The 27168-nt window shown below is 44.9% G+C and overlaps 1 protein-coding gene across 2 annotated transcripts in view; it reads left to right on the forward strand.

Moving 5' to 3' along the window:
• Positions 1–27168, forward strand: part of LOC126531848 (uncharacterized) — a 724626-nt gene that overhangs the window by 582534 nt on the left and 114924 nt on the right. For both annotated transcript variants that reach the window (XM_050179589.3, XM_055071564.2), the window contains exon 4: positions 20452–20585. In XM_050179589.3, coding sequence (XP_050035546.1) covers positions 20452–20585 — 134 coding nt within the window. The remainder of the gene's footprint in view (positions 1–20451; positions 20586–27168) is intronic.

A 27168-nucleotide genomic window follows, 5' to 3' on the forward strand; every position in this document is an offset into this window, starting at 1 on the left:
TAATTCAATGTTCAGAGCTGGAAAAACTTATTCCTTTTCTTGCTGTCGAAAGGCCGCTTCAATGTCGATAGCAAGCTATAATTATTCAGTTCGAAAGTGTTAAGCAATGACTATATCTCTAAGCTTATCAATGCGTTTTTGTTCCACGAACACAATTAAGTTTTCTTTCTCCCTCTCATTGACAGCCATGGAATGAAACTGTTCACTTTCATAAGTATCAGGATGCAAACATTCTGAAGTTTGTCGGGAACATTTGTCCGCATCCTCTAGTGTGCATGTTTATATCAAGTTCTGGTGTTCCAATCGCGGTGATCTACGCATATCTTTATATTGCAACAAACGAATTTATTGTACTTTGTTTTCAAATCTACAATGTGGCCAAGCAATTACGACAGCATTAATAAGCAAAAAAAGTTGCAGATTCAGTGCACGTGTTGGAAGTGAAGTTTTTGTTAAGGGGTCAATTAAATGCTGTTAATGTAAATGCGATATATACAATTCGTCTTATTTGCAGCAATCCAACATTTCACCGTTTGCAACGTTTGCTTATGCACCGCATAGGTCATAAGCTTAATGTCATGTAATGTTTATGCACTGCACTGTTGGCAAACTATACCGAAATGCAAACGGCAGTTAATGTAGATGCACACTGCGAGACATCAACACACTGACATTTGTTGAGCAAGGAATGGTGCAAGGTGTATGCAGATGAATGAATGACATGTGCTGATGTACTTATTTATTTATATACCTCGCAGGCTGCAAGGTTGGAGTATTAGGTGAGGGGGAATAAAAAAGTATTTACAAAAGAAAGAAGGGCACAACATTAAGAGGAAGCTTTAGCTCGGGCCCAACTCCGGCGCGGCCTGTTCAAATACATATAAAACACGAAAACGCTTTTCTGAAATAACCCCTGAACCGATTTCAATGAAATTTGTTGTGTTTGAGAGAAAAAGGTAAATTCTAGTGAATGCTGGGAGCGGAATTTCCATTTAGGGCCTGAATTTTATGAAAAGGATTCTCAAAAATTTGAAAGTTTGAGAAATATAGGCGCACGAAGTTTGTAAATTGATACTTCTGCATCAAAAACAGATATCACGGTTCTGTCAACAGCATCCATTTGATCATTCAAAGCGGACAAATTTGATATGTCGCTTTATATCTTATGTGAATTTGTCACGTTGTTTACAAGGGTTCCGCAAAAGCTATATTTCCACATTACTAAATTTTTTTTAGATTCATGTGTAACATATAAGTTTTGTCCGCTTTAGATTTACTATTAGATGCAATTTGCAAATGGGCTTATTATTTTTCATTGCTGAGTTACAGAGTTGTAAACTTGACAGTTTCGTTCTCTGAAAATTTTCGATTTTTGCCAATTTGTAATAAAACATTGACGTCATGAATCGAAAATTTAAAACCAACATTCACAAGATTTTAAGTTTTTCTTTTAAATGCAACAAACTTCGTCAAATTTGGTGCAGTAGTTGCCGAGAAAAACGAATCCTCCTTTTACATGTATTTAGATAGGAGCACCCGAGCTAAAGCTCCCTCTTAAGAAACAAAAATCAGCAAAAATGCAGCACCAATACAATGCACCAACTAGCCCAACGTGTTTTACTGGCACATTATACAATACTTAACAAACAATAACAGAAAAATTACTGCCCATGCACCCTGTACACATGGTAAACCAGCGAAGCGGAAATGTGCGGCCCCGGTGTTTACCACTAGGTTAATTCCAACGGTTTATTCAAGTGTTTCTATATTATTTGTTATGTCTGTGTTTCTTAATGAGGTTACGCACACGTTTGACTTGGGTTTATCACATTGTTTCTTTGGAAAGCCACACATCGCGCTTCACAAAACCACCATCGTGGAAAGGGCAATGAGTGGTTCATTGTGTTAGTCCAGCAGGTCCATCAACGTCTTCCTGTTATTATGTTACTCATTTGTGTTTTGTAATGCGTTAATCATAGTATTTATGATTCGGTTATGCACTGTAGTTACCAAGTGACACTCCGGGGCTGCACATTTCATTTAATTAAATACAGGGACATATTCTTATACCTGTTGGGATGTCTGAGAGAGACTGCTGCACATGCACTCTGCTGCTAGAGAGAAATGACGTCACCATCGGTGTGGCCAATGGGTCACCACACCTTTACTGCTAGATAATTATGACATCATCATCTTGTCTTAACCACGTCCCCCTCTGTGTCCCTTCCCTGCAATATTACGTGGATAAATTAATACGTTTAATATGCATAAGCATTTCTATGTCTACCCAACTAGATATTTCTCTGTCCGTCATGTAAGACGAGTTCAATGGCTCACACCCCCCTAAACAATGGGTCATACCCCTACACTAGGGTTTTTGCGATTGGACCGCGAGTGTTTTGCTAGGCATATACAGCTTCACTGTAAAAAGAATGAACACCTTTCTGCTAGAGACCAAGACGATCATGAGGTGTATTAACAAATGAAACTTTATTGAACATGCCGAGTAAATGCTGGTTGACAAGCAACAAATCGAAGTTTCACAAAGAGCAGAAGCAAAAACCGATGTGGGGCTATACAGATCCCAACAGGAAACGCATCCATCTCTGAAGGTATAACAGAGGTCATGCTGACACAAAATTCTCCCAGTGTCTTTGCATCTACAGCTTCCATAATTTTTCTAGGGAGCCGATCTCCACAGAATGCTCGCTTCTTCCTCTACAGTGTATCCTCGACATCTGAGCGTGCCTTGTAGAAGAAGAAGCTAGCATTCTGTGCAGATCGGCTGCCTAGTAAAGTTATGGAAGCTGTAGATATAAAAATGCTGGGAGAGTCTTGTCAGCATCGCCTCTGTTAGAAATGGATGCATTTGTTGTCAGGAAACACTCTAAGGTTCGGGGTTGGGCCTAAAATAGATGGTAGCTGACCCATGCCGTCGTCCAACTCATCCACGCTGAGGACGTTGTTGAAGGGAGAGACTTGTTCTCATTGAGAACGCTACTCGTTTCTCGTCCTGTGCTTCGCGTGCCAGACTACACAAATGAATTCATAGTTGAGTGTGAAGCAAGCGACAGAGGTATGGGCGTGGTACTTAGTCAGGTCGGCGAAGATAATGAGGAGTATATCCTATCCGCTATGCCAGCCGTAAACTAACTGTAAGAGAGGAAGCCTACAGCGCTTCAGAGAAGGAATGCGCTCGTTTGGTTTGGGCATTCCGGAAGTTGTCGTGTTATTTGTACGGAGCGAGATTCATCTTCGAGACCGACCACTGTCCGCTGACGTGTCTCAATCAAATGTCACACAAAAATGGCCGCTTGCTCCGATGGCGCCTCACTCTCTAAGAGTACAACTTCTCCGTTAGATATAAAATAGAAAGTTGCATAGCAATGCGGATGATTTGCGCAGGCTAATTTGAATACTGAGGTTAGGGATCCCGCCTAAATTTTGGGGTTGTTATTGTTAAGTTGGTTAAGCCAAGAAGATCTCTCATTTAGGAGAATTCCCTCCATGATTGCTCAATTTGTCAGCACGAAATTCCTTCAAAAAAAAAGAAGAAATTGGCATAGCGAAATGCAGAATGTTTTGTTTCTGCACTTATGTTTTCTTTGAAGCCTAGCGGGTCTAAGTGAGATCCAAGATACGTCATCTCGCCGCAGAGCCGTGTTGTGGAGTTCGTTTCGCGGTTGCCGGTCCTTGTTGGATGTTTTGGGGCGGTGACATGATTGCACCAGTGGTCGCTGCAAGCCATAGAGTTTCATATTAGTATACCTAGAGGGAAATCTGGCGCTGCGATCGTTCAACCATCATGGGAATGATGGGAAGTACAGGCTTCGGATTGGCGTTCTATTGACTGGCGAACTAGTCTACAAGTATTTTTTTTGGCAGTTTTGGTTTAGCTTCAAGCGCACTTGCTGTAACCTGCAGTGGGACAGTGCAACGCAAAGCTCTCTGCCTTTGTTATGTTGCTCGAAGTGGCGAGAGCGCGCTGGGCCAGCGACCATGGGACGATGTTTGTGTCGAGGTGTGGCGTCGAAGCCCTGACGACAAAGCGACGGCATCGTAAACGTTGAAAGAACATGTTTTGAGCGTTTGGACCTTGGTTTGTTAAGTGTGTTAGGTTGGCACAGTACCGTTACGTGCTTTATGAAACTTCAGAATAGGAAAAAGAAGGCACTACTGATACAAGACATATACAGTTGTACTTCTAGTGGCTTGACAATCAAATTTTATTGAGGGCTTCATTATGCATTGCTCGTTTATGTGCTCATTGAAATGCGTGTTTTAGGTCTTTGAGAACACAAACTTACTTGTGGTAGGAAATGTTGCTGCTTCCTGGCTGTAGTCTGGTGTCGCAAAATGGGTAAGTGCAAAGCCACGCCATAACGCTTCGGAAGCGGTACGTCAATATACAATATGATGAAGCATATTGGTAGGAGGCCACTAGCGTCCTAGGTAGCACTGCAGCAGATGTGCTTAAAAGTATGTGAAGACCTTCAGCAATCGTGACAGCCGACGCAGCCTTTCGAAAGAGCGAGAGAGAGTTAGCAAGTGCCTGTCGTCTGCGAGAAAAGTCTCGCGTTTGCAGCGAGCAGGCCTCGTAGCAGACGACACTTGTAGCATTCCACTCAAGGGCGCAACACTTTCTCACAATACAACATTTTTATTTCCATAAATACTTGATGAGCATTTTTATATAAGTACATGCACGATTGTTATTGCTGTTGCAAAAATAAATAAATAATTATTCTTTGTGGTTAAATCGGGAACAGAATCGCACAAGTATGCATACCCTGGTGTGTCCTGATGACCAACCATAGTAAACCATGCTTCCATCTCAAAGTCATACAAAGTTTATGTAGCGTCTTGTACATTATATAACATACTACAGAAATAAAATTAGATTTCACGCGATAATGTTTGAGTGTAGCTATGTTTACTGCGCCACAAGCAAACGTCACTAGTCTAAAGATTGAAGTCAATCCGAAGCCTGTACTTCCCATCATTCCCATGTAGGTTGAGGCAGCGCTCATGAGAACCCCCGTAGACACTAGCGCCACATTTCCCTCTAGGTATTTATTTAGAAACTCTATGCTGCAAGCCAAGGCATCACCCCCTTGCCACCAGCCGTTCTCTTCCTGCCCAGCGGTTGTCAGCGCTGGACAGTCGAGATTTTCCGGGCCATGCCGGAGCTGTTAAGAACGGCCTGCAGAGGTGCCGAGATGCAAAGTTTGCCGAGCCAGCTGCAGTAGCGGGGTTGGTGTTTTCTAGGAACCGACCGTCAGTCTCCAGCCGAACGGCGCCACTAGGTCTACTATGGAGACTTGCTTTGAAAGGACGACAAGGCGTCATTCCGCAGCCTCTTGGCGTCACGTTGTCTGCTGCGGCGACTGACTGTGCGAGGAGGACAATACGTCGAGTCAGCAACTCTTCGCCGCCGGAATGCCGGGATGAGGTCGGCGAACCAGGCTTTGCTAGTGAACTCGCCATCACCATTTTCCTGAAGGACGGCCTCGTCTGCTTCATTGCGGGTGTCACTATAAGAAGGCATGACTTCCTTGTTGTGCGTAAAGCAGTGCTGGCGGACCTCGTTGTTATCGCGAATATCCTCAGCCTCTGGTAGTGGCTTGCGCAGGGCTTCTAAAATGTTTACGCAAGGAATCTTTTTCTTATCAATCTTTTCCTGTGAACGCGTAAATAATCGATACAGAAAACTTTAGAGGACGCTTAAGCTTCGTCTTTAAGAGTGGAAAGCAATAGCATTCAAAGATCCCTGACTGCTTCTCACGCTTCCCGGCAACTGCAGCTTATGTAACCGTGATGTTTACTGGGAAACGCTGACGGCGAACACTATCCATGAAGGCGAGCTTTCTGATAGAAACGTGACCTCTTCTGTGGGCCGCGATGGATGGATCGATGGATGTCATGAGCGTACCCTTTAGAACTGGGTGGTAGGTTGCGCCACCAAGTTCTTGCTATTATACTGCCTAATGTCCTACCTAGGTAAAGAAAGAAAAAAAGAAAAATGAACACACGATCAATTCCCGCAAACAAATTTTCTGACCCCGTATTGTGAATTTTATTTTTCTACGTCTCCGTTTTTTTTTAGTTTGCTTACATTTTTTTCCACCAATCCTCCGGTCACCTCTTAATAATCTCTATTGCGTACATGTTTACGTTCTCCCTGCTCTCGCTGAACCCAAGGGCTTCAAGGAGGCCAGTGGTGCTAAATTAACCGCTGGGCAGATGTCTTCACATATTTATAAAACATGCTTCACCGTTTGCCTAGCTTTACCGCAGCAAGCACATGCCTCTTCTTCTTTCTTATATCTTGCTTTATAAGTGCGTGTTCTAAGGCATCCTGATCTCGCTTCGAAAAGTAATGAGCTTCCCTTTGAGTTATTATAAATTCTTTCTTTTCTGGTTTCGTTTCCTCCTCTTAAGTAGTTACTCATGGCAGGTTTCTTTCCCACTGCCGCCACCCATCAGATTATTTCAGCCTATCTGACTTTCCGTTTGACGTTCTTTGTTGCTGTGTTGCCCCCCCCCCTCTAGGCCGCATACTTGCTCGTAAGCTTCCCAGATCTTTTCTTTCACTGTGAATCGTTTTTTTTTTCTGTACAAGTACCTCAACACTCTCCCAGCCCATTTACTTTCTTCAATATTCCTCAGCCGTTCTTCATAATCAATTTTACTGCGAGATTCCCTCACTTCAAAACTAATCCAGCCCATATCACCCTGCACAGCTTCATTTGTAGTCGTCCCGTGAGCGCCCAATGCGAGGCGTCCCACTGACCTTTGGTTGCCATCAAGTCCTGATTGTACCCCTGGTGTAGGCGAGCGCCATCTGGAGGTGTTGCAAGGAACCGGGCGTGCCGCTCCGTGGCCTCCGAGATTGGTGTGCGTCGGCGCGCGCAAATCTTGGACGCTGTGGCTAATCTGTGTATGTTAGAAGCGCTGGAAAAGGGGTTTGTGTTTGAGTTTCCGCGTAACATATTTATATTTTCTCCTATATTAAAAAAAAACAATCCGACGCTATCATGTCTGTAGGTTGTGTGTAATTCGTAGTTTAACATTTTTTCTGACGTATTTTACTTCTAGAAATCCAATTAGTGCAGTAACTTTCTTGCGCTACACAGGGGGCCTGCATGGTCAGGAATGCGTGTTTGGGTTTGCATGGTTCGGAATGGTTTTTGCCGAAATGACGGTCAAAGCGGGACGCCAGATTTTTTGCGACACGGGGTCCTTAAGGCTATCGTGTTAATACTCGGGCCAAGCTATGAGCCGCATGCATCGCGTGTGCTGAACAGTTTGACCAAGTCGAAACGTTTATACTGCAGAGCACCGCACTCTGTCGCTTTTTCAACGCCGCTTTCGTGACTGAGCCTCCAGAATGTCTCACGCTTTCATGTATTATGAACAAGGCCCTCTAAAGTTTTTCACTGTAAGAACGTGTGGGCCACGCTCGTTATCGCAGGACAATATCTGTCTGGAGCCCAGTGACTTCTGCTGTTCTCGGCGTATCAAAGCGCGTAAGCAAGGGGCTTGCGAAATATCATAAATTAGGCAACTTCGGCAGACTTTGGCTTAGTAATGCAACACTGCACTTTTTCGGACAGCCGAAACGCAGAGGTGAAGGTCAAGGTAAGAGAGGAAAACGTTATCTGTGAGCAACGCGGAAAACATGTGATAACGGGAAACGAAATAAACGGCTTGGGAATTGACTCAGATAAGTTTTTAGAAAGGCACACTGTGAGTCGCACCTGGTGGTGCCGAAGAAGGTTCCAGTATCCATTGCAAGGGGGGAAGCAGGCAGTGAAGTAGCACCTCCACAATGCGTAAGCACTCCGTCGCTTATGGATTAGCCTCGCTTGGTGCCGATTGTAGGCGATTTACGGTGTGCACCAGGTGGGCTTTGGCAAAGTGAGCCACAACATGCTCTCGCGCTGTCTCGCGTGCTGTTGACAAGCGAACAATGTAGACGTAAGTGCGATGCCCGCAGAGGTTGTGGGCTACAAGCTCAGTACGCGTTCGCACTTTAGAGGACGGCAGCCCCCCACCCCCGCACAAGCTTGACACAAATAAAGTCTGACAATACATTTTTGTGGTAAAGGAAGCTACGAGAGCGAATCTGAAGCATCAAATAAAAAGTCAGCACGCTCAACATGGGCCACTTTGGCCCGTTATGTTTTGCAAATAAAGCAAATGAGTCAACATATTATTGCGCCCACGTTTTGCGGGAGATAAGCGGGCTTCAATCCAATTTCTTTAAAAATTGGAACCGGAGCTATTTCATTTTATTTTTTCAAAATTATGTTTTTAAGAACTTGTTTATCTAACTATTTTTCTCCTGTTGCGTTTTGTGTAGGAAGAACATATTTTGCTTAAATGTTGCAAAGAGAACGTTCTATATTTGGCACTTTATTCAAGTTTCTGTGTGAAATATAAAACGCACCAAGACGCATCAAAATTACAACATTTCTCTAATTAGGCAATGCTTGAACTTTATTTTACTTTTTTTTTCATTTATAGACAGTATAAAAAATGCATGGAAATAGTTTACTGTGAAGCGTCTCAATATGAGTAGAAATGTTTTTCGACACAATGTTTTTAGTTTGCCTTTAATGCGGCCGTGAAATCGTAAGATATTGTGGTAAGCAATAGGAGGATGCTCGTGCGGCCACTTTCAAACATTTTTTTGGTTTTGCTTGGAACGCTTTTCGGCGATAAAATTTTCGGTTCCTTGCACTTTGAATATAACTACATGGCATATAAAGAAGCAGACAAAATAATTATATCAAATGGACACGCATGTTTCATCTCTCGTGGAATCGCCAACTGACTATCGCGGCTCAATCTCGCACGCCATATATGGAGGAAAGCGGGGAGGCAGCGGCTTCGACTCCGCCAACAAATGCGTCATACTACCAATAAGATCTTGATTATTACTTCCGAGGTTATGCGGCGGATACAGTCGCCGTCGCAGTAGCTTCTACAGCTAGGTGCGCAGGCTCAGAAAAGTTAAGGGCAGCGTTCCGCTTGTTGTGAGTGTGGCTAAAAGAGAATTCATCGCCCTGGGCAGAGCAAGGATGTCAAGCGTGAAAGTGACCCGCGCGTAGAAACTGTCCTGTGCAGACGCCATCTGTCCCTGGGAAAACATCAGTCGTGCTTTCGTTTGAAATGGGTCCGTGTGATTGACCATCGGGCTTTCAATCATCTACGAAGGAAGCCTCCCAACTCCCCTCCTCAGGGATTAATTGACGCAGACCCCTTTATTCGTCGTGAAAGCAAGCCTCTAAAGGCCTCCCCATTCAGCGTCTCTTTGCCGATAGGCAGCGCATACATGTTCCCTGTCAACTGAGCGACGTGAGCAAAAATCATTGTATTTGTAATTCGCTCGAGGCTTTCTGATGTCTTTCGTGGCAACTTTCGCACTGAACGTGCATGACACCTTTGGTGTCGTTTTGAGTTAACATTTAACAAAGATTTTATGTAAAATGAAGCCCAGTTCTCATATTTTGTGACGAGGAACTTCATTTTTCGGAGAGAGATATACATGTAGAAAAAGAGAGGGAGCAGTCTTACTTAAAAATGTAAAGTTTTGCCGGCGTACAAGTATTCTGCTACATGCTACTCATCAAGGGAAGTGGAGAGTGGAGAGAAAGCCCCTAAAGGAAGATGTGCAGAAGAAACAGAAAATTTAAAACAACTTCATATCTTTATTCCACCTTTCAGTCCAATTTGTCCGAACATATCAGTCATTTCGACTTCATTGCTGGCTTTTTATGTGAGCTACACTGGAGTCTGAATAACCGCGAGAGTTTTGCAAGACAGCCCATTAATTAAAGTTATTCGAGCAAGAAATAGACCGCTTGACGTTGTCGTATTGCTCTTGCCTGTGTCCTCTTTATCACTGTGTGCCCTAACGCGTCCGGTAGAGCGCCACAGTTGTTGCAGCGGGGACATGTAGAGGTTCGCGCACGCGACGTTCATTTGAGGCCGATGGCAGAGTGTCTCTTAATCCAGGTTGGGATCTTATTTCGTACGCTAACTGCTCGTGTAACCCATGACGTAGGACTGTAGAGCTGTTTTCGAACAGCAGAAAACAGTCCAACGAATCTTGGGATCCTTGATTGAATTTCGGGGTCAATATAATTCCTTTGTTATTATTTGCCCTTGTCACAGCTGGTGGGAGCTAGCCAAGCTGCTTCAATGCAGCTTTTTCTTCCATCATCCCTCATGCATGGCGCATGAAAATAACGACAAATTCTATTCAATTCAACACAGTACAACAATTCCTACTGTCCGAGTGGGGAGGAGCAGAAGTGCTTCCGTGCTTTAAGAACATCCCGCTATGCTGGTGTGTCCGTTTCTTGCAAAAAAAAAATATACCTTTCTACAATTCAAGAAACGGTCTGTATTCACCTTGGGTACATACTTCAAGTAAATAAGCACTTTCTGAGCCACGTCACAACCACGAAAAGAGATTCAATATTTGGTCACACCTATGGATTCATTGATCTTGCCATCCCCACGCAGAGACGAAAAATATTTCCACCACACTACCCTGCAGGGGCGATGTCGTCTCTCCATCATCTGGCTTCAAGCCTGCAAAACCATAAATATCGGCACAGTGGTGTCTCCGGCAAACTCACGTGTGCCTCTCAGTTCCTGGGATTGCTAAGAAGGCAGACTTGTCACCGCTAGCCCTCAAGCAGTTGTCTCTGCATCTTCTACACCAGTCTCGTTTAGACCGAATACACATTGACACGGACGGTTCCACCAGTTCCAACTGCTTTGCTGGAGCAGTGGTTGTTCCATCGGAAAACCACTGCTGTATTTGCTATTTAAATACTCTCACAATACCACGTCGACAGCAGCAGCACTTGTGGCTCTTCAAGGTGCAATTACGCGCTTCAGCAGTCACAAAATCGTTGGACTGTTTTCTGCGGTTCGAAAACAGCTCTACAGTCCTACGTCATGGGTTACACGAGCAGTTAACGCACGAAATAAGGCACACTCATCACCGCGCGCTCGAGAAAGGGTACGATATTGTATTTCAATGGTTGCTGAGCCACTGCGGAATTGTCGGCAATGACAGCAGCGCAGATGAAGCTGCTCGCTTGGATTATCAAAAACGTCAGCGGGTGCCTGCGCCAAGAACGGATGCTGCGCGGAACGTGCCTGACAGCAAAATAAGGAAAATGTTTATTTTGCCGCGCACCGGCGAAATAAACATTTTTGTTGAAAGTCAGCGCTGTGTCCGTATACTTTCTGTGCCTCCCTGTCTCCGTCGGTTCCCGCGCTGTAGCCTTCCACTAAGCCTATACGAGAATAGGCCCATAATCACTGTCACTTATAACGGTGTCCTGAAACTGCTTTCTAAACTAAAGAACAAGTCTGCTGGTGCTCCTGATGCTATGACATTCCAGGTAATCGAAGCTTGCTCTCGAGAAATTGCTTATATTCTAGTTGTTTTGTGTAATAAATCATTAGAAAGCTGTTCAATTCCAGCACAATGCAGAGTAGCAGGGGCGCTATAACGTAAAGCTATTCCGAACTTTTCTATTCTAATTCTGCAATCAGCCCTCCGCGAATGGTCAAAAACTTTTTTGGACCACACCCACTTCACGTGTCTGTCACGCGACGTCACGAATATCGCGATAGCTCCCCATCTGATATCATGCGTACACACTGATTATGCATGATTAGACCGAACAAAAGAAAAATAGTTATTTCTGATTGGATGCCAATTCGTCGTAAGCCCTCGGCTATTGGTGCAAAGTTTTCGGGCGGCACTTACTTCACCTGCCTCTCCCGAGACGTCACAAAACCGCAAAAACTCACCGCGTCAAAGTGACGTGTACGCGTTAAAAATGCATTAATATGCCGAACAAAACTGAATTTTCTTCTGAATAGCCACAGGCTGCCCCGTTCCGAAAGGAATAAAAGATGACTGCCGCCAATCGCTCAGGCACTAGCTGCTCGTACCTGCCGGAGAGCATAGGTTTATTTGCTTATAATAGAACTGTTTGCGTGGCCGTGTAACGTTTTCGAGCACTTTCGTCACGTTTACGACCTCGTTTTGCCAACTCCTCTTTGCTGAGCATCCGGTTTAGCGTCATTCTTAACCTTCCCTTGCATGCCGCCGCGAGTTTCGACCAGCCACCGCAAGCTAAGTAAGGGTAAGCAGACCAATCGCAGACGCTGGCACTACCCTCTTCATCCGGTTACCGATTTTCAGCGCAGTGGCTGGGCCCCATCGAATCCCTCTCCACTTGAACGCGCTCTTCGCCTCTTGTCAGCCAATTAGATAAGACAAGCCGCTCAGTGTAGGCAATGTTATTCGTTTTTCAAGCAAACAAAAGTGACCTTCTATGAACGAGGAGAGCGTTTGATTGGTCTATTCAGACAACCCGGCGGGTGACCTCCCGATGCTTGCGTTGGTGGTTACCCAAATTTGACGTCAGGAGATTGGAATAAAAACATATTGGAATAGTTTTACGTTATAGGGCCCCTGGTGTACTGACTATTCAGAAAAGTGGTCTCAAAAATACAGTACAGAACTACAGGCCCATCTCTTTAACATGCGTGTGCTGCAAAATAGGTCAACACATAATCTACAGTGCTGTGATGAAACACCTTCAAAGCAACCCTTTCTTTTCAAGTACCCAACATGGATTCAGGCCTAGCTTGTCATGCACGACTCAATTGGTAGAATTCCGCCATGATCTCGTCTACTCTTTCGACTTGAGTTATCAGGCAGACTGCGTATTTATGCACTTCCGAAAGACATTTGATACCGTTCCTCATGCCTTGCTGTTAGGTTAATTATGTCTCCGTTCATCCTGCTACAGTCAATTGGATCAGAATTCATTTGACTGAGGGAACTTTGGCACGTTGTTAAGACTTATTCTCTTCGCATCTCGTTGTGTCACTGTTAGCCTGCATTCTTTTGTTTATGCGCGGAAATGAGTACTGATTCCAGTGATAACAGCGACGCGGCATCGTCCGAGCTGCGAGGCACGTTCGAAAGAATGGTGAAGTTCGAAAAGAAAAATTATGCAGATCCCACACACTGTGGGAATCAATGTAAGCGAAGCTTTCCGTGTTGGATGCTTTGATTGACGATAATTAGCGGTGATGTTGACGGCTAAAGCTTAATTTCTTCAACGTTTAGGCTAACTCGAGAGGGGTGAGTTGATGTTAAACGTTACCTTGTGTGCACCACTGCGGTTTGTCTGCGTAGTACACAGAACACACGCGGAGAGGTGTTAGCTTGAAGTGATGTTGTGCTCCATATTTTATAACCTCTGAAAGGGCTGAGCGTTGTCCTTCCCTCACATGGCACATCGAATTGTGGCAGAAGTATTAAAATTGAATCGGATTATGGGGCTGTACGTGCCAAAACGATACTCCGAATATGGGGCACGCCGTAGTGGCGGACTCGGGATTAATTTTGACACCATGATGTTATTTAACGTGTCCCAAAATGTAAGTTATGTGCGTTTTCTGTTCCACCCCCCGCGAAATGTGGCTGCCGCAATTGGGATCAAATCCAGGACATCTAGCAAAGCCATAGCCGCAAGGCTAACGCGGCGGGCACAGAAGTGTTGATTTGGCGGTCGACCGCTTCCGCAGTCTCTCCTGGACCCTGCGGTGCGGTTTAATTAATGTGGCTCTGCTTCTGCATGCCCTGCGTAAGTTGACCGCTTGACATATTGGCATGGCGTTTAGTTTTCGTAAATAGCAGCAACGTCAAATTTAACTTAAAGGAGTACTGACACAAAATTTCGAAGTCGAGTTAACGTGTGAGATCGATTTATGTCGGCACAAACACATTGTCTGCAGAATATAAACAGGAAATGTAGCTTAGAACATATATAAAATCAATTTTAAAGTACGTGCGCTCAGCCAACCGCAAAAACGAGCACTTCGCGGCATCGAAAACAAAAAAGGAATGTAACCAACCGAGAATACGCTATGTCACGACTTTGCTCTGCCGTCGGGGCGGGCCAACACCACCTCCTAGTCTAGGTGGTTCTGAGCAGACCCTGCGAGCAAGTTGGTCGCCGCTCCAATCGGTGTCTTCTTTTTTTTTTCTCCCTGGTCGTGACGATGACCTCTTTCGGCGCTGACGGCGGCACAAAATCTGCTAAAATTTGTTTCTGACACGAAATAACTCATGAAGAGACCTCGAAAGTGTGCATGTTATGAAACGTTGCGCGATATAGTAAATCGCTGGAGTCAAATTGACTCCCAAGCGGTCAGCGCAGCCGCCGCTGCAATCGTCTCTGCGAAGCAGCTCGCCTAAGGCGTCGGGAAGACTAATTGTATTGTCACTTATGAGGGACATAAATATGCAGACGTTGTTTGAGTTGAAGAATGTATATGCTTTATTACCAGATGCGGACGGGTCGCAAGACCCGACGGCCTCGGCTCCGACGGCTATCAAGCTAGGCCTACAATACCGTTTCCTAGCGATCACCAGCTCGGTTGTGTTGCTCAGCGTCGATAAGCGGCAGAAGTGGTCCGAGTTCGTGCGCGCCGCTCGACGCTTAGAATGGACCCCACTGAAGAGCAGCCAGATTTGCTCGTTTCATTTAGAGCGTGCCTGGTATAAACAAAAGCCGCCGAGCTTTGAGCAGTCCGATGATCTTCCACCAAGACTGCATACCCCCAAGCCTCATGCTGTGTCGACCTTTACCTCGCCTTGTGTCCTGCTCCGGAATATGCTTCACTCTCAAAGCGCCCTCAACGAATGGTTCGTTCTACTTGTAGCAGTGCGTACGCATATTGATAGCTGTCGCTGACCGCACTTTCCAAGTCGCTGCTTTGTAGTGGATCCAATCAAATGTGGTTGGTCAAGTCTAATCCGGTGGCTACTACCGCAAGCAGGAAATATTCGCCACTGTACGACGAAAACAAGGAGGACGATGATGACGAGGACATCGCAAAGCAGGACCTTTAATAAAGTTTGTCCAATCCAATCGCAAACACAGACGTAGCAGACGAATTAGCTTGCAAGACGAAGCTCTCGCGCCGGCGAGCGCGTTGGCGTGGACACGTCACAGTGTTGTGCGATGACGTGTCCAGCTGTGTTTACATTCCTTCTTTGGCCCATCTCGTTGCTCTCCAAACCGAAACTTAGACGGGTCGTTACATCATCATCGTCATCAGCCTGGTTATGCCCACTGCAGGGCAAAGGCCTCTCCCATACTTCTCCAACTACCCCGGTCATGTAATAATTGTGGCCATGCTGTCCCTGCAAACTTCTTAATCTCATCCGCCCACCTAACTTTCTGCCGCCCTCTGCTACGCTTTCCTTCCCTTGGAATCCATTCCGTAACTCTTAATGACCATCGGTTATCTTCCCTCCTCATTACGTGTCCTGCCCATGCCCATTCCTTTTTCTTGATTTCAATTAAGATATCATTAACTCGTGTTTGTTCTCTCACCCAATCTGCTCTTTTCTTATCCCTTAACGTTACACCTATCATTCTCCTTTCCATAGCTCGTTGCGTCGTCCTCAATTTAAGTAGAACCCTTTTCGTAAGCCCCCAGGCTTCTACCGCGTACGTGAGTACTGGTAAGACACAGCTGTTATAAACTTTTCTCTTGAGGGATAATGGCAACCTGCTGTTCATGATGTGAGAATGCCTGCCAAACGCACCCCAGCCCATTCTTATTCTTCTGAATATTTCAGTCTCATCATCCGGATCCGCAGTCACTACCTGTCCTAAGTAGATGTATTCCCTTACCTCTTCCAGTGCCTCACTACCTATTGTAAACTGCTGTTCCCTTCCGAGGCTGTTAAACATTACTTTAGTTTTCTGCAGATTAATTTTTAGACCCACCCTTCGGCTTTGCTTCTCCAGATCAGTGAGCATGCATTGCAGTTGGTCCCTTGAGTTACTAAGCAAGGCAATATCATCAACGAATCGCAAGTTACTAAGGTATTCTCCAACCCTTATCCCCAATTCTTCCCAATCCAGGTCTCTGAATATCTCCTGTAAACACGCTGTGAATAGCATCGGAGAGATCGTATCTCCCTGCTTGACGCCTTTCTTTATTGGGATTTTGTTGCTTTCTTTATGGAGGACCACGGTGGCTGTGGTGCCGCTATAGATATTTTTCAGTATTTTTACATACAGGTCCTCTATACGCTGATTACGCAATGCCTCCATGACTGCTGAGGTTTCGACTGAATCAAACGCTTTCTCGTAATCAATGAAAGCTATATATAAAGGTTGGTTATATTCCGCACATTTTTCTATCACCTGATTGATAGTGTGAATATGGTCTATTGTTGAGTAGCCTTTACGGAATCCTGCCTGTCGTTACAAACAAGACTGTCGCGCTGTCGCGCTCTGAAGCCAATGCTGTTTCGTGCGGTGCTTACTGGGTCATTAGCAACTTATTGCAGCAGAAAAAACAAGATCTAAAATTTTTGTGTCAGTACTCCTTTAAGCTTATCCTGTTTCCCCGCAACGGCTGTCGTATAGCAGTGGGGTTTCCTTGACTTCTCACGTCATCCTCGCCCCTTTCTCCTCCCTCCCCTTCTTCTCCTCTTTACAGTTCTATCTGCGTCCCCTCTGGCCTCTCACGTTAATAGAAAGGGAAGCGCTGCAGTTTCTGCAATGCTTCTGAGGGGAGTCACGGATAATTACAGCTGTCAAGCGGCTAAGGTGGTAACGCCAACGAGCTCTAGAGGGTATTGTGCACATTCGACGCACATTCGGCATGGAGGATGTTTTATTACAATGTGAAGACGTCTGCCCAGCAGTCGATTTGGGCACCACTGGTCTCCTCGAAGCCCCTGAGTTCAGCGATAGCATTGGAAAAGTAAACATGTCGACGCTTGGCCAGCGTCACGACGCGTTAAACCGTCGTTTGCCGGCACTTTATTAAAGTTATCCCTATCCTATGTCCACAATAGAGATTAGTAAGAGGCGATTGGAAGATTGATGGAACTAGGGAAACGACAAAAAAACGGTGACGTACAAATGCAATGTTCGCAATAACGGGTCAGAAAATTTGCTTGTGGGAGTTCATAGGGTTTCTTTTTATTTTTTAACCTAGGTAGGACATTAGGCAGTGAAATAACAAGAGCTTGGTTGCGCAACCCACCACCCCGTTCCAAAGGGGGCGCTCATAACATCCATCCATCCAGCGGTTGGGCGAAAACAAGATTCTCCCGTCGCCTTACCTCTCTGACTCGCGGCTGTCATATATATTCACGCTCTGAACCACCCCCCCAACACGGTGTGCGAGACAGCAGCAGCCACAGCAGCCCACAGCAGCAGCAACAGTGGGAAAGTCGAAGGAAGAGGCAAAAAAAGCTTCGCTTTAAAAAAGTCGCAGTTTCGCCCGAAAGGCGAAGCATTGGTTGGGATAGAAAATTAGTAGACATCTATACGAAGAAAGGATAGTAGTTTTATCGACCGCATAAACTTGGACATATTCGCTTACTAACTGAAATAACAAGCATCGTGTCAGCGCGCACAAGCAAACATAAACACGATACACGAGCTGAGCGCTGACACTCGCTGGTGTGAGCAAGCGCGGCAGCAGCAGCAGCGAGCCAAGTGAGCGGTCTATCGCTTCAACATATCGGCGAGTGTACAGCGCGCACAAAGGTATGAGCCGTCTGCCGATCCCTTTCAACATGGAGCCTTTCAAGATACGACTGATACGGCGCGCGCGACCGCGCGAGTCGCACTTGTTGCCGGAGTGAAGGCCGCCCTCCGTCTCTACCGTGCTGCCTCCCCGCTTTCCTCCCTATCGCGCACAATATTGAGCCGCCGTCGCCTGTTCCCCTTGTGCCCGGTCGCGAAATACTCAGTTGCTGGCATAGCACAACGCCGCCACCCCTCCCTCTCTCCCATCCCCCCACGGTCTTTCGCGCAACTGAAGACGGCGCGTTTGCTCTTCGCTTTCCTGCTTCGCGCACGCCATATTGAGCCGCCGTCGCCTGTTCCCCTTGTGCCCGGTTGCGAAATACTCAGTTGTTGGCATAGCACAACACCGTCACCCCTCCCTTTCTCCCATACCCCCCACGCTCTTTCGCGCGACGGAAGACGGCGCGTTTGTTCCCCACTTTCCTGCTTTGCGCTCGCCAGATTGAGCCGCAATCGTCGGCTTCCTTCGCGTGCTTTCACTCGTACGTACAGCATACGACGCACGTCAACGGTGTTATCATCTTTGGACTGTATACGAAGCATCACGGTGACGGTACAAATGCGTCTGCGGTGTCCACATAATTGCTATAATTGATAGTGTTGCGCTGACGCGTCGTGTGCTGGTTTTGTGCCTAAGTCCGGTCCCTTCGTCCCTCTGCGCAACGGTGTTAATTATGTCGAGCCAACTAGCCCACTGCGCAATTTTCCTTAATAAAACATAGTTCGTTAAGAAATGCGGCGTATGCCTTTCGGTGCAGAACGCTTTATGTTTATTTATTCGAGAAATTTGCGCTCAGAAACCTCTGAAAAATTATGGTGCGCTAGTTTTGTAAAAGAAATATGGCTGTTTCTAAAGCCGTACACGTGCAATTTTTGCAGTAAGGCAATGCGCTCTCTCTCAACCTCTGTACCATGATCTGTGCTCCTCGAGTGTTGTAAGCTGTTTTGCATTGGGCTTTAGATACATGTTTTTATGTTTTAATCGTGTATGAAGTCCTTAGGATAAAAGTTTCTTAGTATTTATAACAGTGCTTCCTTGTCAACAATTCTCTTTGGTGACATACATTAATACCAGAGACAGTCCCTGTGTTCGATCAGAAAAATAGGCATTACACGAAGGAACGTAGCATCTATAGTCAAAAGCTCTGAAGGCTCCAGTATTGCTTACCTTCTGCTTCTGTAATTCTACATATTGCAAAGGTCTCCGCTGTTCCTTCTTCAAAATATACTCTACAGCCAAAGGATATCATGCATATTCAAGGACACATTTCCAAGTTTCAGAAGACGATTGCAAGGGTTCGAAGGCAGCAGGCGAAGACCCCCAGCACAGTCGAACTGCTGAATTGGCTGAGATGCCAATATCTTGCAGCTGTTTAATGAGAGACTTAGTGTTTTGTGCATTAGAGACGATGGTTTTGGTGCGTGCCCAATTGTTTATGCAGCCATTTTATTTTGGCACGCAACCACTCACATAGTTTTGCTTCCTTAAAACCCTCCTTCGTAATAGCACAAGAAACAGTGTCATATTTATTCCTTCTAAAAGAATCACATTTTGAGTACAATAAAACTGACTTGTTTGTGTAGTTTTTTAATTATCTGAATACTGGGCAACATGTCCGGTTTGTGCTGCTATGCTTGTGTAAAGTTTATTGACATCACGCCATTCATTTGCGAGTATTCTCCATCACTTGCATTTGACACTTTCTTACCATTTTCATGTACCTGCCACTTTTCTCCCAATCTTGCGATAATAAATTATTGTCTCCTAGTTTCGTGTTCTTGGGTGTCCAACAAGCTTATTGATATTGAAGGAACATGACACACTTATTTACGATACTCCTTTTGGTGTGAATTGCTAGAAGTACGATAGCACAAACGATGAAGTTCTATTTCCTCATTACCAGTTCGCATGATTGTTGCATTAAGTTACAGCTTGAACCGGAACGTATAATAATTCAAATGAAACCAACATAAAGTGAAGCAGCTTTGTGCGCTCGCCGTCGCAACATATATAAACAGTGGCGCAAGTGGCTGCATGAAATCACTCTGATGAAACATGCAATATTACTAGTCACACACACACACACACACACACACACACACACACACACACACACACACACACACACACGCACACGCACACGCACACGCACACACACACACACACACACAAGAAGACTAGATGAAATTATGGCCTCTAAGATTCATCGGCGTGCGGCAACCATCTTGGAGGCTGTTGCATTTCGCCGATTCTGTTAGGTGCGCTGAGAGCCAAAGCCGGCACCGAGGCCTACGGGAGTGTCCGCTCTTTATGTTTACTATATTGCTCTAAGTTCATACCGTATCACTGTTTTCATGAAGGCTGTAACATGTTTACGGGAACTGTGCGCGTTAAGGCGAAATTCTAGTGCCTTTAGAGAACTGCATCCGTCTTAACATCACGTCGCTGTCGAGCGCAGCTGATCTAGCGCTTATAATTCTAGTTACAAAACTATGCAAGGAATACCTCAGGTGAATTGTTTATTCATGTCTTGTTCTGGGGATGTGATTCCTGTTTTGTGAGTGCATGCACACTTTCCCTAAGAATAAAACCCATTGATTAAAATGATGTCATTTCTCGTAACTGCCTATATAAGCAAATATCGAGTATTTGTTCTGGAGCAGCCTGCACTGTTTCTTATGTCTTGACTTTTCTACTCCTTTCACGTTCACTGCATGCAATGGATGCTCGTTAAGAACTTTCTTCGCTCACACAGCTTATCTGTCGGCGCAGTGCTGCCCCTGGAGGATCCGGTCATTAGAGGACTGCGTAGCCAGTACCAAATTGGGGACCCAGTCAACCTGACATGCTCCTACGGACCAAGCAAGCCCAACGCCTCGCTCACCTGGTACATTAACGACAGGAAGGTGAGAAGCGCTCCGATCAGGGCTAGGAAAATTGTTTCCGTAAGAAATGGTTGCTGTAAAGACATATTTACAGAATATGATTAAAACATAGTCAGCTCCTCTATGGTACTTTCATGACAGCATCCAAGAACACGAAAAAAAAAATCCAGTTAAGAAGATTCTGGCCAGAAATTGAAAGATCCCTGAGTAAGGTGTCAGGACCACGACTACGTTACCCAACGAGTCATAATGAAACACCTAAAGCAAAAAAAAAAGAAAAAAAATTGAACTGTCGTTTTCTTCGAGTTTTCTATGACATACACATTTGAGACACTTGTCGGTATATTTTCTTCGTTTGCGACGATGCACTACACCGAAATAAGAAAAAAGCTAGGCGACAACAGACAAAAAAGAGCTTCACAAAAATAAGTAGAAAGTAGTACAGTAGAAAGAAAGCTGAAATTTCTGTCAGAAGTCATGATTTTTAGGCACACTGATTTCACTATGTAACAGTCAGTGTAAATAACGAGAAGAAAGGGGGTTAACCGAGGGGCCCGATTTTTATTAGTCATATCATAAGAAGCCAACAAACATTGACACCAAGGACAACATAGGGGAAATTACTTGTGCTTAATAAATGAAATGATGAAATGATAAATTAATGGAAATTAAAGTGGATGAAAGAACAGCTTGCCGCAGGTGGGCACCGAACCCACAACCTTCGCATTTCGCGTGCGATGCTCTACCAATTGAGCTACCGCGGCGCTGTTTCCCCATCCACTTTCTTGGGTATTTATGTGTCCTAGCAGAACCCTGGGAGTGTTAGCCAGCGCCACCACTCACTGACCTTGGCGGCAGACGTGGAACGTCTTTTTTGCCGCAGGCGTCACGAGACCGTGATCTTTTTGGGTGAAGGCAACTGGTCAATAAACCCACATATGCTACCTGAAGGCATCAATGTTGCCGGATTCGAGACCCTCGTTATGTAATTAACGAGAAGAAAGGGGGTTAACCGAGGGGCCCGATTTTTATTAGTCATATCATAAGAAGCCAACAAACATTGACACCAAGGACAACATAGGGGAAATTACTTGTGCTTAATAAATGAAATGATGAAATGATAAATTAATGGAAATTAAAGTGGATGAAAAAACAGCTTGCCGCAGGTGGGCACCGAACCCACAACCTTCGCATTTCGCGTGCGATGCTCTACCAATTGAGCTACCGCGGCGCTGTTTCCCCATCCACTTTCTTGGGTATTTATGTGTCCTAGCAGAACCCTGGGAGTGTTAGCCAGCGCCACCACTCACTGACCTTGGCGGCAGACGTGGAACGTCTTTTTTGCCGCAGGCGTCACGAGACCGTGATCTTTTTGGGTGAAGGCAACTGGTCAATAAACCCACATATGCTACCTGAAGGCATCAATGTTGCCGGATTCGAGACCCTCGTTATGTAATTAACGAGAAGAAAGGGGGTTAACCGAGGGGCCCGATTTTTATTAGTCATATCATAAGAAGCCAACAAACATTGACACCAAGGACAACATAGGGGAAATTACTTGTGCTTAATAAATGAAATGATGAAATGATAAATTAATGGAAATTAAAGTGGATGAAAAAACAGCTTGCCGCAGGTGGGCACCGAACCCACAACCTTCGTATCAATGTATCACAGGAATAGCGGATGCTGCATTTGTTCGGCTGTCATGCCCTTTATTCTTGGCACACAAGCCGAACCCTGAAAAGCGTTGTTGACAGCCGTTCCATGCCTTTCTTTTTTCGCAGCGTTCTCCTCTTCCACTTATGAAGCTATTGCAGACTGCGCTCTGCATGGACGTGCTCTCGCAACAGACTAACCACGTGACGCTTCTTTATACGCGCAAGGATACTTAGAATCTCAGGTGTGCTTTATTTCTGACGTTGCCTGTGCGGCTTGTGGATGGCAGATGACAGCAGCAGCCTATATTTGCGAGCAAGAGAAAGCTACCTCCAGCTTTGGCACAGTGAAGTGCATTTAACGGTCTTCGCAAATCGAACACGTCTCAAGTCCTTGAAAACCCTGAAGCTGAGCACAGTGTCGGCCGTCCTCTTGGTCGTTATGCTGCCAGACAGCGAACAGAGCCCGTCATTAATCTTTATTTCGGTACACATAACTCGGGGAAGCAAGAAGCGGCTCGTAACTGTCACTCACTTTATCTCGCTATGCGAGCCTATGAGCACGTCGTGTATGCCGCCTTTTCTGGAGCGAAATATCAGTCGTCAAGTCAAACAACTCCCCGAAAGAGCTTTTGCAGAGGGAAGTACCGTGTAGGTTAATCTGTGTTCTCTTGTAATTCATGGCTAAAGCATTTCGTTGAGCCAAGAGCTGATACTGTCCGCAAGCCGGGCGTGAACACGGCTATGTCTCTCATTTTGATACTTGGGTTCGTCCTTCACTTTTGAGAGTAGTGTCTATGTCTTCGCTTTGCTGTCTTTGCAACCCATTTATTCTACCCTGTCCCGTAGTCTGCAGGGATATTCCAGCAAATCTTGATCATGCAAGCTCTTCCATGCGCGTGCTGCTTGCACACAACAAGGTGAGGCAAAGCAAAGTGCTTGGATGCGTGATTCTTGTCAGAATTAATGGGCGAAGGAATGTTTGGCTTCTCTTTCTTTTGCCTTCGTTGCCGAAAGAGTGCACTATTGTGACGGTGTGCTAGATTTATTTGACTGAGATAGAGTCTAATACACCTTTAGGCAGGAGGGTGGTTGCAGGCCGCTTTCATGAAAACCAGAACCCGTGGAAAGAAATATGTTTGCGTTGGTTGGGTAGTAAAATAGTTGTTTGGACGATAAAAAATCTCTCTCAGTGCGCCAATCGCAGGAAGGAAGGAAGAAGGCCACAGGACAGAGCGCATTCTAACCAAGTTTATTGCTCAGATGGCGGGAATATAAGCACAGTGTGAAAGGGGGAGGAGGGGATAAAGTGGGGTTACCATAGGGGTGAAATAACTTCGTAGGCACATCGCCTATTCATTCTTACAAGTGCAATAAAGGACGTCAGCTTTTCTGTCAAAGCACCGAAAGCATTGCCTATCGTGCCTATTGTGAAAACACTGCCCATTCTTGTATTGAGCATGTACTAAAAAGCGATAACAGTGCCAGATAATAGGACACATAATCTACGCACTCAGACAAGCATTATCGCAACATGTACTTATATTCACGCCATCTGAGAGCAATAAACTTAGTTTCTAGTAGTGCGCTCTGTCTTGCAGCCTTCTTTCTTGCTTCCTACAATTTGCGCACTAAAAACGATTTTTCCTTGTTTAAAAAAATATTTCGCCAACCAGCTCAAGCAGCTAACCTTTTCGAATTATTCATCCCATGTCGACTAAATGAGCTACGATGAACACCATACCCACAAGGTAGAAAGGATTATTTTGAAGCAGTGCCTCAAAAGTCCACAATGGTTTGAACATTATTTTATGCTATAATACCCAGGGTATAAATCAACGCGCAATACCTCAAAAGTGAAGTTTTAAAATTCCAATGTCCCGTTCAGCAACGCGGGCGATGACTTACAGCAAATTATTGATTATCTTAGCCGCCGATGCTTAAGGGTAAGTTTGAGGAGGAATATGCAAAGTCTAAGGCAATGATCAGTATCGTCGGGCAAGAAAACAGTCCATGATTGCTAATCAGCATCTTGAAGCTGTGTAAAGGTACATTTATGTAGGGCAAATGGGGGCATGAGAACAGAATCACGATAAATAAATTTCCAGAAGAATGCGGGCGGATTGGACTTGCTTATGACAGCACTCCCAACCCATGAGCGCCTGATTACTGACATCCTTAAAAATATGCTTCGCAGATGTATGCCAACCTGAACAACATTTACATCAAAGACATCGAAGCCGCATGGGCGAGTTCTCACATCCTTCGTAAGCACTAGGAGCTTGATTGCTAGTTGCTCTTGATCACGGTTTCCATGCGCAATCTTCTTTCACCGCCACAGCCGTATAAACTACTAGCTGACCTCCAATGCGGTGCTGTTAAAATGCGACATGAGGAACAAAACTTACGGATGACTGTCTAAAAAATTCGCGCAGTTAGGCTGTTGTCTCTTCGAATGAGATATAGGCAAGGCAAGTGTTATGCTATAATCCTTTATAATTACGTTTCAAAGTAATAGTTCGGGACTCTGACTCTTCATTGATTAAAATTTGAGACCAAGCACGCCGCGACACGAGAAGAGCTGTGCAATTTGCCTTAATTGCTTCGCTGTAAATGAATATCTGCGCTGACGGCACACAATTAGTACTAGCCTGAAACTTGTAGGATAGGAAATGAGCTTCACAAAGAGCTGAGTGTCGAACGAGTAATGAAACGAAAATCATAACTATACTACTGAGGGAAATAAAGACGGCGGTATGTATTAGATCGTAAACTGATGTAGCTGATATTATTATGATGTAGCTGACATGATATTAAGATTTAAAATTGACTTAGGCAGGTCACCCGATACTTAGGCCACCTGGTGGGCATGTCCATTTTGTCTGCTGCTGAAGTGCTGATTGGCTGGAAGTGCCTGTCTCCTTCTGACACGTACCCCAGCCCATCAGAACTTGAGGAGCGGATGAAACGGAGATGTCCACAGGGTGGACACTTACGGATTATCCCTCTAGCCCGGAGCCACATCCAGTGAATTATCTGGCACGCCCAATAAGCATAGACTAGTATGAACGCTCGAGAAGCATGATATTCTGCGCAGGACCTTCGTCTCTCACAAGTGCACGTGCATAAATTACCGAGTTCTCTGAGCAGTGAGAGGTGAAGAGCAATTAGTGGTGCTGTCCTGGGCAAGTGCTTCATGTTCTGCGAAATCAAATTATCGTATGAGCGCAAAAACGGCACTCCACCTATTTGCCCCAGAATCACATGATCTAAAAGGAGCATCCTCTCTTGCGTGTTCTGTTTTTGTCCGGAAATCATCTACCTACAGTACCAAAAACAAGTATTCGGTGAAGCTATATGAAGGGCTCTGTAGCGATTAAACGAATTCAACCTCTCTAGAAAATTTTCCTGCATGCCACTTACGGAAGACTTTGGTAGAGCCGAGAAGAGCACAAGGCAGCCGCCAAATCGTGAGTCAAATACTTATATTGCAAAGTCTTAAAGCCTGGCATTGGCTTATTGTACAACAAAGAAAAATGTATTGTTTACAAGCGGAAAGTCAAATTACGAACTGAAGCCTGTCCTCATGCTGAATGTTACAAGTGAAATCAAGCATGTTAGCTTGGTTGTGAAAACACCGAAAACATTGTTTGTCGTGCCTATTGTGAAAACACTGTCCGGTCTTGTATTGAGAAAGTACTAAGAAGCTATAAAAATGTCAGATAATTGCATGTAAAATCTACGCACTCAGACGCAGTACCTATTCTAAGGTATAATTCCCAAAACCCAGATTTCAACGTTTGTAGTGCTATTCTTGAAAGCAGTGTTGGAACTTTCTTCGGTAGCATTTTCCTCAGATAATTTATTGAGTAAAAATGAAATGCCAAGTATTAGTATCCACAGGATCCAAATCCAATTTCTAACTTCAAACCTCATAATACATACACATTTCTTTCTAGCTTGTGCTACATAATTGTGTGCATCAAATTTCTCCTACACAGTGAGAAACGTTTCACAATCACTGGAGCACCTACATGCTTCTCAAATAATTTCGCACAGACACAATGACCGTCGTGACTAATAAGCGAATTTTTTAGTGAAGTGGCCATAGCGACTCAAAATTCATGGCGCAAATGAATGTTGCCTTTGCGGCGCGTCACTCCGAATGGGTTGGACGTATTTTTTTGCCAATGAAACTTTCCGATGGCAGCGAACAGCGTACTGTACGGTCCTCGAAGGTCCCATTTTTACATCAGAACCGGAGTATGTTTCATTGAAAACAAGCGCGCAATGTGAGTGAGCCTAAGAGCGCACTACACTCCCAGTCTCCGCTGTGACACTTTCTTTGCACCTCCTTTTTGTACATGTTCACATAGCATTATGTCCAGCCTTTGAGCACTTCTGTTGGGCCACATATGTGGGACCCCATTTTCTAGTAATTCCCGTACTTCTCTACAACAACGGCGAAGAACTAGGTCTATGCAAGTACTACTTGGTTTCTAGTTCACATTTGCGTTTTCAGTTTTATTTTTGCTACAAAACGCTGCAAGCATGGTCACTAATTTCTTATATTCCTATAAGGTGCAATAACAAACTTTCAAGGTTGCTTCACACGCGGTTTTCAGAGAAGGAATGAATTCTTAGCGTTGGAGGTAGTATGAAACATGACTTCATTATTATACAGTTATGGGCTAGATGATTGGATCATTTGGATAATTTTGTATGTTTCTTCCAGGCCATGATGAGTAGGTTGCCTTTTTTTAATCATCTAACCTCACAGCAGCAATCATGTAACCTTACACTAGTAACCTCACAGTAGCGGCAGAAGTAAATTAATTGCGGCGCACATTTATGTGCGATGAGACCGCAGACTGCAGTGTGATGCACGTTGCTCGGGTAATATTCTTCATTCCTTAAGCCTGAGAGCAGCAGGCGTGGTGAGATGAAGT

This window comes from Dermacentor andersoni, chromosome 5 (genome assembly GCF_023375885.2).
Source record: "Dermacentor andersoni chromosome 5, qqDerAnde1_hic_scaffold, whole genome shotgun sequence".
NCBI classification, from domain to species: domain Eukaryota; kingdom Metazoa; phylum Arthropoda; class Arachnida; order Ixodida; family Ixodidae; genus Dermacentor; species Dermacentor andersoni.